General features: G+C 39.3%; 1 protein-coding gene across 4 annotated transcripts in view; it reads left to right on the forward strand.

Moving 5' to 3' along the window:
* The window catches only part of LOC111658998 (uncharacterized), a 95,083-nt gene extending 82,059 nt beyond the window's left edge, over window positions 1–13,024 (forward strand). For 3 of the 4 annotated variants that reach the window (XM_023411781.2, XM_023411782.2, XM_023411783.2), the window contains 6 exons: window positions 1,497–1,541; window positions 2,048–2,191; window positions 3,419–3,485; window positions 3,578–3,715; window positions 7,006–7,083; window positions 9,512–13,024. In XM_023411781.2, coding sequence (XP_023267549.1) covers window positions 1,497–1,541; window positions 2,048–2,191; window positions 3,419–3,485; window positions 3,578–3,715; window positions 7,006–7,083; window positions 9,512–9,612 — 573 coding nt within the window. In that variant the 3' untranslated portion in view covers window positions 9,613–13,024. The other variant, XM_023411784.2, reaches the window with a different exon arrangement.
* The last annotated feature ends 175 nt before the right edge of the window (window positions 13,025–13,199 follow it).

Here is a 13,199-nt window from a genome sequence, read left to right on the forward strand (position 1 = left end):
ACCCCCACCCCCCCGCCAAAAGCTACAGCATCCTGAGTGCATTAAACCTATTTGCATATTTGAGATTTTAACGATAAAAACTAAATGGAATCCTGCAGATTTAAGGCTTTGTTGACTTTTAGTCTTTTTACCCTAATTATACAGTTAATGCTTTCAGGCAATGATAAAATGTTTGTAATAGAGGGCAGTAGACACTTAGATTAAATGTGCATTTTCCTGCCTGATGAACCTGGCTAAAATTGAAACAAATACTGCAGCAAAGTCTGTTTTTAGGTGACTGATCTAATTTATTATACGCTATTTACTACATAATCACACAGAATGGGCTCACAGCATGAAGAACAGATCTGCCATGAATAGCCATTCTCAGCACATTATACAATCTAATACCCAAAATGGATTGACTATGAATATTTCTGTTTTGCTCCTTGATTTACAAGATTTTTTCACCTTACACCTTAATGACAGCCCCAAGAGTTTATTGTTTTCTCATTATTATTGGTTAATATTCTTCCATCAAAATCTCACTATTGCACAGAGCCTTTTCTACAGTTTCATTCTCATGTCTTTCTGCCATGGTGCTTGACTTTGTGGTGGGACAACAGTGCCATCTAGCAGGTGGCTTTGCTCCTATACCCAGATTCGTTGCACACTGCTTTGAGGTTTAATGTAATGCTCAGGGAAGCATATTTCAGTGGGCAAGATGATAGATTTAAGCCTCCCATCAGGCACTGGGGAATACAGAGTACTGCAGATTAAAGCAGGCAGGGGAGAACAGCATCACAAAGAGATGCCCGCTTTAAAACCACATCATGCCAGATTGTCTTTTGCATGGCTCCTGTAATCCAGCAGGAAATTGATACAAAGATGCTCCCAGAGGTATTGCTGTGTGCGCAGTAAAGGGAAGCAATGAGTAGTGACAGGGAGGGATTGGAAGACACAAGATGTTGTGACATGAAGCCAGAGACAGGTATTTTCTCTCCCTGCGCCTCCATACAGTAGAGACAGCTGGTGGGAAAGCAGGCATTTCTAAAACAAAACAGGAGTGATACAGAGGAGCCGTGACATTGCAGAAGGTGAAACCCTATACAGGGAGATATTATACAATACAATACACCTGAGCTGAGTAAGAAGCAATCAATGCACAGTCATCTGAAAAAAAGTACATCTCTCAAAGTCAGGTAATTCAAGAAAAGCTCGCTCAGTTTTTTTTTTTTTTTCTCAGACAACAAAACAGAAAGTTCTGCAAATATTAGAGTAAATATGAGCAACATGCCAATATGGTGGTTTTAAATAATACTAATCTCAGCTTCACGTCTACAGATTAGAATAATGGAGTTTTTTGTCTGCCCCTGCATGTTACTGAACATCAATACTCTGCGTGGATGAAAAGCTTCAGGGGTGGCATAATTTCTTTTTCCAATTATTCGCATTCCAGTTTACGTTTTTGTCTACAAGAAAGCCTTAAAATACATTTTTCTGCTTTTACTTCTAAGGGAGCTACAGGTAGAGCAGGGGACAGAGGATCCAAAGGAGAACGTGTAAGTAGTATCATGACTGTTTTCCTAAAAAGAAGCTGTTTTTATGGCACAGACTATAATGCACAAAAAAAAAGGTTTTGATGAATAGTAATGAAAGTCTTCACTTCAGCACAAATAAGACTAATCCCCACAAGCACATAAGCACTGGATAAAGGCATTTAACGCTCAGTACAGTTTCCTGTTGTATTTGCAAGGCAAAATTAAAGAGCTCTGTCACACTTCTGCAGTAATCTATTGCAAATGCTGGTAATGGAGGATGCAGAATGAGGCTTTTAGCTTTATATTTGGCAACAGAACTCCAGGACAGGTGACTGACTGGACACATTAAGAGAAATGGGTCGCTGTGTACTGCATGTTAAGTGATACAGTTGGGTATGAGTAAGAGCTAAAAATTATAATGACTGTGCTGTAGCTTTTGCCAGTCAGTGATTTTTTTATCTTGATCTGTATGATGCAAAATGTCTTTTAGTATTATATAGAGCTAAGTCTGTGCTGCTGTAACACAGGGTGATGCAGGGATTCCCGGAGAAAGAGGTGTTCAAGGTGAGAGAGGTCGCCCAGGTGATCCTGGCCCCATTGGACCGATCGGACCACAAGGCCAAAAAGGTGATCCTGGCCCTCCAGGACAGCTGGACAGTGTAAATCTCCGGGTAAGTTGTAAATTAGCAAATTCCTCAGCGCAAACAAAGACTGTATTCGCAGATGATTAAAGCCTTAATCAGCCTACCCCCTGCATGAGCTTGTGTAACTAGTTCACTTCCCTGTGTGGAAAATGGTGCAGCCACAGATTTCTGCATGAAACATCAAACAAGGCTGTGCAAGGGAGGTTGCTGTTCTCTTTCTGCTCAACACTTCCCACTCCTGATCATCTAGGCGCAACAGAAGGTCAGAGAGGGAGAGAGATGGAGACAGAGAGAAAGACAGAGATATGTGGGCGTGCCTAGAGATCTGCAGAGCAGTGAAAACACCTCCGTGTGTCACAGACATTTTACACATACTGTACGCAGTCACAACAGTTATATAACATTCACAGCAGAGATGAAAAACTGTTTTGAATGCAAAGATTCAAGGTCCAAGGCTGTAGTTGTTTGCCATTGCTACTGATGCAGCCCTGGAAAGATCTAACAGCGCAGTTGAGAAGGGTTCACATGACTGACATAAAGTATACTTTCTTTTTTAAACCATGTTATTCTGGGTTTCTTAAATCCTTTGAGTGCGAGAGCATATATGTTATATATTGGCTTTGATGTTACATACATTTAGAGCCAGAAAGAACCATGACAAGCTATACTTTTCCTGTTAAGTGCACATCTGGACATAAAGAAACACCTAGAAATCTCTTTATAGACGTATAATACCAAATTTAATATTCTCTGAATGAATCCATTTTATTTCCAGCTGGGTTTAAGGTACAGATGTTACATTATAATGCAAGCTGAGTTTTCACTGAATAGTTCAGAGTTAAGAATAGTTAAGAACTGAAGAAATCAGAATATTAGCAGTAATCAGTCCGTCAGCATGATTTCCATGACCTTTTATAGATGAAATTTGTGATACAGACCTGTGACAAATTAAAGGAAAAATCACCATGAAGTATCTTAGTCAGGTGTTTTGATGGTGGTGCTGATTCACATCATCTTCATACTCATCAAACCATTCAGTGCCCCCTCGTGCCCTATGGATGGAGACATTGTGATCCTGCTTCTACTCATTTTTCCTGTAATTTATCACTCGTCTGTATATGACAGGTATCTTCTTGATTTTCATGCCATGTTCACTATATGAATGAAAGTTTAGTTACTGTTTCCGTCTCCTAAATGTTTTTTTTTTGTGTAGCAATTCTTCAGTGAATTTCATGTTATTCTCTGTACACACAGGGTGATCCCGGCTTCATGGAGGAACTCAAAACGTTTATTCGAAATGAAGTATTGAGGGTCCTTGAAGGTACCATTCTGTCCATCTATATTCTGCGTTTTCTCCCTTGTGTCATCTCTAAGCATTTTACATTTGAAGTTTTTATTTTTCTTACCTTGCAGAGAAGCTGTCGAGCGCTGCCATGCTTCAGAAGACACCTGCAGGCATCTTAGCTTCACAGGTCCAAGGGCCTCCAGGACCTCCTGGCAAGGACGGATTGCCAGGCCCGCCAGGAGAGCCTGGACCTCCTGGTCTTCAAGGTAGGAGCTAAAGTTGGAAGGCGGAACTGCTGGACCGTAACACAACCTCAGGAAAATAACCACTTCTGTTACAATATGAATAAGAAATAACATTCTTTATTTTTGAAAACTGTTTTTGAAACTTGATTAACCATTTGTTGCCTGATGTAATTGAATGTTTATGTAGCCATGGCATATGTGTACGGCTCCTTGGTGCTTTAAATATACCAATTAGTCCAACCAGCATATGCTGTATCACACATGTAACCTTTTTTTTTTTTTTTTAAAGGAGGCAGCATTTACTATTATAAAACCAGGGCTGCAGGTTGGCATGAACTCAGTTTAAGATGTTTTTCTGCATGCAAAGAGTTGACATTGGTAACTGGCTGGGTTGGGGTGAGGGCACCAATGTAGGCTAACGCTTGCATTTTGTAGGGATTCATGGGTATTTTTCTCTTGCTTACACCCACATATCAATGCAGACTGAGGGGCGGGAAGCAGAGGAAAGGCCAGGAGTGTGGTGCACAGCGGCTCTCTGGGAAATATGAAGACAAACGAAGAATTGGCTCTGAATAAGAGAAAGTATTATCAGTGCGGACAGGAAAGAGCCACAGTATTGATACCTCACTCCAGGAAAGAAAGCTCCTAAAATATAAAAGGAGCATAGTCAGGAAAGCGGGTGAACATTCTTTATCAAACTGACACAACTTCCTGACTGCTCATGCAGCATTGATGGTTTGCTGGTCAGGCATTATACCTCAAACTTGCCTAGAATTTCTATTGTGTCCGCAGCAGAACTACGGTATCTTAACTTTGGAAAGGGAGGAGTGTGTTACGTGTTGGTGCAGATCAAGACATTGCATCGGCCTTTCTCTTTAAGCTTTGTATCTACCTCACATTATTCAAGACCATTTACACGTTAACCCACTGCTATAATATAAAATGCTTCTTTCATTCATGAATAATATAGTAAAAGTAGTATTTGTGCTGTGTTAATGCCACTCGCATTACACGTCTTGGATTTTGTTCTGCTTGTTTAATTTTTTTATGCTTCAAACGTGTTTTATAGGTGATTCTTAATGCAGCTTTGCAATAAATATTTATTGAAAATAAAGAGGAAAGTTATTTCCCTTGATAAATCAAAAATTCAACAACTTCTTAATTTTTTCTTTGTTGACTTGTGCCTCCACTCAGCTGGGGAGAGAGTTTGAGGTAATATTTCCTCATTATTTCTCGTCATCCTCCGCTGGAGACTGCTCCTCTGGAATATCCAATTTGACTTCTTCTCCAATATGCCAAAATGAATTGTTTATGGAGAAAAATAACCCCTCTGTTGGATTCACAGTCTTTTTTTCCTCATGGTTTGATTTCACAATGGTGAAAGTCTCAAGCTGTTAGAGAATACCCATAAGGATGCATGTTGAAGAGCATCATTTCTTTTTTGTTATTTTTCCCTCTTTTGTTGTAATTGATTGGTCATTCTATTCATCTTTTACTTCTGAGATCATAATGGAAATACTCACTGATGTAAGTCATTGTGTGTTAAGTGCGTATTTCATAAATTCAAGTTTTGTTGTTTTAACATTCATTTTTTATTTTGTATTTCAGTGCATTCTGTATATTTATTGATAGTGACTTAAACAAAGTGTCTTTTATTATATCAGGATATAAACTCTGTGTTTCAGAGCTGCTCTGCTTTGTGCTGTACAATATGAAAATGTCAGTAAATATCCAACAGTAATTGGTCTGTGATGGAGCAGCTGCTCAAAGAAAGGTGTTTTTTTCTGGTAAGGCAAAGTATGAATAAATAGATATTGCTGTTCATACTGTATACAACAGTGTACAACAGGTGCAAAACTGCAATCCTGTCAATCAAGTCTGAAAAACCACTCTGTGGCAATATTATTTTTTACTAATGTGTTTTGTCCATTAGTGCCCCTCAAAACAGTTTGTTTTAAACCATGTACCGACACAGTATGCCATTTTCAATTTATCAGTGTGCACCAGTCCAGCATGCCACCCAAGCTTATTGCCCTGTGTGCTATTCAGTTTTTTTTTTTTTTGCTTAAGGTACAGTTCTTTTCTCCATGGTACGTCTCCTCCCTGAATGAATGCCCCAGGCTCTGTGAGTGTTGAAAGAAGTCTCATTATTGCGACAATGTGTGGATAGCCCCTCTCTCTTTGAGACTCAGTTTTGAGGCGTTCATAAGCCTTTTTTCTGAGATTTTCTCTGACATGTAAGCATTGAAGCATTTCCCCTTTGGGGCAGGCGGTGCAAAGCTTGATACTCCTTTCAATGTTTCTGATGCACTCCATGCAACTGCTGGTCCTGAGACTCCATTACTTTAAGTGCCTCATGGGGAAATATTTTCACAGCCCCACACATTCTTACTTGGTATGCTGCTGTTTTTGAAATGTAAAGACTTACCGGCTTTGCATGGAGTGAGAAAGCTTGCTGGCCTGACTTGAAGATTATTGCACATTTTTTACCACCTTTTTTGACGAACTAAGCATGTGCGTGTGTTCGCCAACACTTCTTTTTTCATCTTAGATGTAATCTAGTTTTCTCTCTGCAGCCAAATAGAAAAAAAGGCTGAGCTTCTCTGCACTAGCTTTTATTTCATTTTATGATCGTGTTTATGTTCTGGCAGAGAATTACATTTTTTTTTTTTACTTTATCATCATCGAGTCTAGTTGTCATGAAGAGACATGATTGTTTCCTGCATCTGTTGCATCTGTTTGTTTTCTATAGAATGAATCCACCTTTGATTATGCCTCTCTTGTCACTTCCTGAATGCCTCTAGTGACCCGCGTCTGACCCATGATTGAAAAAGACTATTGCTCGGTTTTGAAATCTTCAAAGACAGAAAGCCGTACAAGCCCACAACACCGCCTTCTTCGAACACTAATGCACAGATGGCTTGTTTGACGATTTTTATTTTGACAGAATGTCAGTTCTTATTTTTTATTAAGAGGTTTAGGATTGAAACTGGAAATCCAGAGTAGCCTATTTCTACATCAACTACAAAGGCTGCTTCTCTCAGCATAAGTGCAGACTTGATGCCTGACATTGTCATCATGTTGATGATGTTTATATCATCGAGAAGCTAATCTGTGATGTCGGAGTCGCTGCGCAGATACAGAGGTTACAAAAGTGTGTCCCCATCTTGACAGTCCTTGGATTTTAACATGTTATGGTATTCGTACTAATCTTACTAACTGTGCTACACAGTCCGTAAAGATGACACCACGCAGATCGGCTTCATCTTTGCAGTACTTGTATTCAGCCAAAGTGTTGTGTCTGTCTGCAGGGTACCGGGGTCAGAAAGGAGAACGAGGCCAGCTTGGTCTGGGGTTACCGGGAGATCCAGGAGTCATGGGGCCACCAGGTAAGAACACCACATTGGACTTCGAGGCATCCTGGCTAGAGCACTTCATTTTATAAAATGTATGTGTTTTGGACGTGATCACATGGAGACTTGAGCTACTGGTTGAGCAGACAAAGTGCAAGAAAGGAAGGAGTGATTTTGTGCAATAAATCTACAGAACAGTCAGGAGCAGGCACCAGTGAAGACTGCTCCCAGAGGAAGTGCTTTGTGCTCTTTTCCTTTCCATTCTAGACGTTTTTTCATCTTTACTGATGCCTAAAAACATTAAATTAATCCTGCTGTAAATCTTAATATCAAGAATTTTGACAGAATTTAAAGTTAAAAAAATAACATCAAGTGAATAATACAGATATAGTTTTACTGCCACCTGGCCACACAATAACCATAAGCAACAGAAAACACAGTATTTGTGTCATATTTGTCGCAGAATGACCAGGAACTGCATTGACAACCCTGTTTCCGCCACATCTGCAAGTGTTTTTCTAACTGTCCACTAAAAGGAGGAAAGTGTAGTGTATGTCACTATGCTATCAGAGAGCTGGGGTTGTGTCACATCTCAAACCTGAAATTCTATTTCACCCTTCATTTGGTAATTCAGCATGCTGGAGATTAACACAGCTCCCAGATTGCACTATGTTTTCCAAAACTCAGGGACCCCAAAAGAGGAGAAAATGCTGCAGTAACGGAGCGCTGACTGTAAAGTTGGTGTTGTCATGGACAAAAGTTTCACTGAACACAACTCAAGTTGTCAGCTTGTCCCCTGGTCCTGTGAACTAAAAAATAACTCCCTTTACCCTGATGGAGCGATGAGAAATGGGATTACCTCACTGACTTCCAGTGTGTGACTGTAGGAGTTTATCATTGAACCTGAAGTCACTCAACCTACTGTATCTATCTATGTGCATAATAGATGTGTAGGGAAAAGGGGACCTAGCTGTGGCTCCTCTGGAGAGAACAAATCACGGCTGGTGGAAGACATCCTCTCTAGGGCCGCATAGAGATAGGAAGCACCTTCGGCACATCGGGTGGGGTTAGACTTCAGCTGTAGTCGCATCTTGGGGAGAGTTGGGAAGTACTTGAACAAAATGAATGTGCTGTTCTACGTTTCCCCTTTGCATTTAGATTTACATGTCTCTGGACAATGAAATATTATTTCTACCAACCAAAAATTTCTGTCACTTGGCCATCATAATGAGCGACAGTCTGTACTTGAGGAGGGTTCATGAGGAATAGGATGTATGAGTCACATACAGAAGACAGGCAGACGGTAAAAGTCCTCCTGACAGGCCACAACCTCCAATTGCTGTCTTTGCATCATCTCTCTTTGTAACCGACTTTGATGGTAATTACTCCTGATGGTGCTGTTGCTAAGTCATGCCCACCTGTGGTGCATTAGTTATGTGCTGTTCTGTAGCTAATTAGCAGGGTTAAGCTAGCAGCTGTAAGCAGCCAGCCAAAGTTGTCGCCTGAACGCTAATTTAAATAATTGGAGGGTAAAAAGATTTTTGATTGTTCTGTGTACCTTTCAGTGTCCACAGCAGTTTGTGTGCAAGCAGTTAGAGGAGACGGATGTGGCGGTGAGGAAAAGGGCAAATTGTGTTTTCACAGGGAGGGAAAGGAGCAGTGTCTGTGCTTCTTTTTGTACGAGCTGTAGAAGAGCTCCCTCCAGCTGTGACTGCTCTGACTGATGCAATGGACACTTCCTAGGCTGGATTGCAGTGGAGGGTTGTTTTTTACAGGCTTACAAAGACACGTTGAAAAGAAAATGAAAGTGTTGCTTGTATTCGTGTTTGTACTGTACGGACACGATGTGAGAGACAAGGGACTGACGTTCAACTGCCTCTCCACCTCTACAAGCTGTTGCTAAGTAACATGAGATACTAATGTCTGCCATGATGACCTCGCCATATTAGAGAGTGAGGAAATGTATTTTCTCTGTCCGTTAGTGTCATTACAGTGAAATTAAAAAATGTATTAAGTGTAAATGAGATATCCAGCTTTTGAGGAAAAAAAGGAAACATGCTAGAAATGCTTGTTGGTGTTAAAGTGAAAAACATTATGGGTTGCGGTTGAAGTTAGGCTGTGTTAAGGGAAAATGATAATGTTAAGTAGAAGTTAGTGCAGGCATTATAGCTAGAATTAATATCACAGTAACATATTATTAGATAGATAGATAGATAATAGATAGATGAAAGGATAGATATCAATATAAAGTATCCTGTAACATTTTGGATTTAAACCAGCCATGTATGAGTATATACTTCCATACAGTATGTCACACATCTTCACTAAGAGAGCCAGTGATGACTGTGTGTGTTTGTGTGAGGGAGCGTCTGCCTGCCTGTTTTATCACTAATGGAAAGCTCTACTGAACAATGATAAAGTGCATTTCAGCACAGGAATCAATAATGTCTAATTCTCTGTCAAGGCCCTCCTGGGATCACCTCTTCAGGCCCTCCTGGCTCTCCAGGGCCCCGTGGACCTCCTGGGACGTGTGACCCCAGTGACTGCCTCCTTCCATCCTTATGAACCCAGCAGAGTGGTTTTGGGCTAGTTGGAAGACAGACGTCCAGCTCCGAGCTCAGTGCAGCAGCCGCGGAGCAGGAAAACTGTATCTGACATCTTCCTCAGATCCGGTTTATCAGACAGACTCACAACTGACCTCTTTTTGTTCACTTTACAATAACATTTGGATGCAGTCGGGGTTTTTGTTCTTCTGGGATTGCTGTTGGGTTTGTTTTTGAATGAAATGGCAAACCTTTGAGTTTTATATTATTTTCATTACCGTGCTTTTAAGTTATTTCTTGTTTTCACATCCCCCTACTGTGATTTAATGCATTCCTTGTCAACTCTAATTATGCCATTCAAGACCATGAAATGACAAGTTCAGTCCTGTCTGAAAACATGATCTTAATTATTTGTTTGTCTCCTTAATGCGCATGCCTATGCACTCCTCTGTTCTTATTCAGATAAGCCAATGTGCTGGCAGAAGGTACATCTCTTTTGTGTGTGTGTGTGTGTGAGAGAGAGAGAGAGAGAGCGCGAGAGAGAGATTAACTGAATGAATATGCTCGTTTTACATGTAGGTGGAAGAAAATTGCTGATTTTTGAAACACCTTATGCAACCAAAGGGCAGCAGATGTGTCTAATATGGAAATTATTTATTTTAAGCGTGTTCTTCTAAAGTCAGTAAGTAGACAGTAATATTATTATTAGGAGGTGAATTAATACATTTTTGGATTACTGCAACTTTTTTTTGACACATTTGCAGTGTGAATGATGATCATTTTTTAAAAGAATCTGCAGTATAATCATTGATAAAGATGTTTTCCTATTTTGTGTAGGTTATGCGTCGGCACTGAGCGCTCATAAGTGAAGTTTGCCATATATTTGTAACATAAAAATTTACAACTCATACTGTTTGTCTGACACTGTAAGGCACAGACATCAAGGACAGATTTTTCCACATGAGAAGAATGTACTTTAAACGTTGTCGTATTTGTTTAAAGAGTGTGATGTGACCTCACATTCACTGTTACTGTTGGTCTGATCTGTAAATAAGTTGAATGAGTGACTGTGTTTTTTTTTCCTTCTCTCTTTTCTTGTCTAATGGGGCTTATGATGGGACCTGACAATATAATTACAGTACATAAGCATAAGCTTAATGTGTCGTTGTAATGATACATTAAGGTTCTCACTTTTGTTCTCGCTCATACATCACTGCAGATGTTGATGAGTTTTTGTGTTTGAGATAATTATTAACGTATATTGTTTACATAGTGTCGTGTATGATGATTCCTCTGGTTTATTTGTATATTTTTGATTTTCAGCCACACAAAGGAAATCGGACTACTACACTACAACTTCAGACTTCTTATTCTGGTGAACCATTATACTCATAAACATACTTGAACTTTTTGTCGTTTGTTTTAACAGTATCATGGTGTACATCCTGGTTTTTCACTCACTGACCAGCACTGTGTGTCACTATGTACTGTCGGGTTTGGGGGTGTCTTAAGACTGGAGTTTATTTGATTTATTTATTTATTTGCTTTAACAGGTTTCAGGTTCATTTAAGTGTAATTTCAGAAAGCTTTGAGTCAGCTTCACCTAAACAGGCCTTATGATATATCTTCTTCAGAAAGTCACATGTGATGGGCTGAATATCTTACTGAGGACAATCACACTGAAAATATGCAGAACTTCTTCAAGACAGAAAGACAAAAGTTCCCAGCATTCATATTCTGCATTTTAATTCATGCCCTTTTTGAAGATTTTCATGGAAATGCACAATTTGTTCATTTAAAATCTAACCTAAACTTTATCACACTAAACAACAAAGTTTTATTTAGCAGAAAATATTAATGAGCCTGTAGCGTATATTATTCTGTTCATGCTTTCATTTTGAGCGCTGTTTAATGAAAGTTCGACTCAAAGGCTTTAAGTTCCCTTTTAAGTCTCCTGCTGTGATTAATGTTTGAAAAGTTCTGTGGGTGTATCTGAACTTTTGTGACGCTAAGAACTCAGTTCTATCTGAATTTCATCCCTTAAGATCTGTTTGACACTTTTTTTTTCTTTTCACTTCATGTCTCACATCATAGAAAGTCATCATGCTTCTCTTACACATGTAAATTATGATTCACATTTATTCTGATGCTGCAGAGGATTTTTTGTTTTATATTTTCTCAGCATGCCGACTTGGTTTTTTATCTCTGTTAAATTTTATCAGCGTGAGTGGGTCTAATTTTAGATGGGTATTGAATCAAATGTGTGCCACTGACTTCATTTGTGGGTTGAAAGAGCCCCCTGCTGGATATGTATTTATTTTGTCATTGCTTGTAATGTGAATGGAAAACAATCTTTCTTTGGGTTATAGGCTTCATGAAATCCTTTCTTTCTATTGGCCTCTGTCCTTTCATCACCCTAATTTTCATATTCGGCTTAATGGGTTCCCCTTGGAGACAATAACGCCGACCTTGACCAAATTCAAATGAGACAGCATCAGCAAACTAATGGGATCTGAACTTTTTGGTGCACTGATGAGAGACCAGCTCTCTGCATATATTGAATTTAGCTGGAATTGATATTAATGTGCATTAGTTTGTGACTTCAATTTAGCTAAACAGAATGATAACTAGGGAGAACAAAAAAGAAAAAGGCTGCTGATGTCACAGCCCACTTCACTGGCAATTTGGTGCCAGCCATTTCACAGCTCTCCAAGTTAAAATCCATTTATTCTAAGTGGAAAATGTCAGATGAAAGCAAACTAAGGATGGAGGTGTTGCAGGTTGAAGCATCCTTCAAATGAAATGCCGTTTTACTTCTAAAGATACGATTTGTGAGATAATGCAAAATTCACTTAAAACAATAACACCAGTTTTACACATCCACATCTTTCATTTTTGGCTGATTGTTTTTACAGTAACGTAACCTGATCCTGTTGCCACATATAATCTAATCTTGTAAATAAGCTTGTAATGAGGGGGAATATGGATCAGCCTCTCAGCATGGTCCCTTGGATTAAAAAATGTCTGCCTGCTGCTCTCTCTGTTACTCATCTCTGCTCCTTTATATAAGCTCATATTGTGCCGAGTGATTTTAAATGTGTGTTTTTGAAAATCTTTGTTTCGTTGAATATCTACCTCAGTCTTGGTTTACCACATGTCTACATCATTAGCTACTTAACACTGTTGCCTTTCACCGAAAAAGCAATTGAAACCTCATATGTATGTGAACAGATGTGCTGCAGTCCTGGATGTTGAGTATCAGTGGGCTTACTGAACTGTTGATAAAGACTCGGGGCAGTAATGATGATCCAGTGTGTATGTGGTTACCAGGTATCAGAGGTTATATTTTACACTTTTCATTTCAACATCTTTTATCTACACTGATTAATGGCACCTGCCTTACACGTGTGCAATAAATGTTATTCAGTGCTTTATTTCTTGTGGTCTCTTGTATTTCCTGTACTAACATTGCTTAAGTTACAGTTCTTTTATAATAAGTGGAAAAGAATATTTAGTTTGTGTTAACAGTAATAACTCCTATTAGAATTTCTGTTACCACTTAAAAAAAACCCCACAACAATGTTTTGTTCTGTCAGACAGTTGAGATTT

This window comes from Seriola lalandi, unplaced genomic scaffold (assembly GCF_002814215.2).
Source record: "Seriola lalandi dorsalis isolate HSWRI2012SDOR001 ecotype SW California unplaced genomic scaffold, Sedor1 jcf7180002054470, whole genome shotgun sequence".
Classification (NCBI taxonomy): domain Eukaryota; kingdom Metazoa; phylum Chordata; class Actinopteri; order Carangiformes; family Carangidae; genus Seriola; species Seriola lalandi.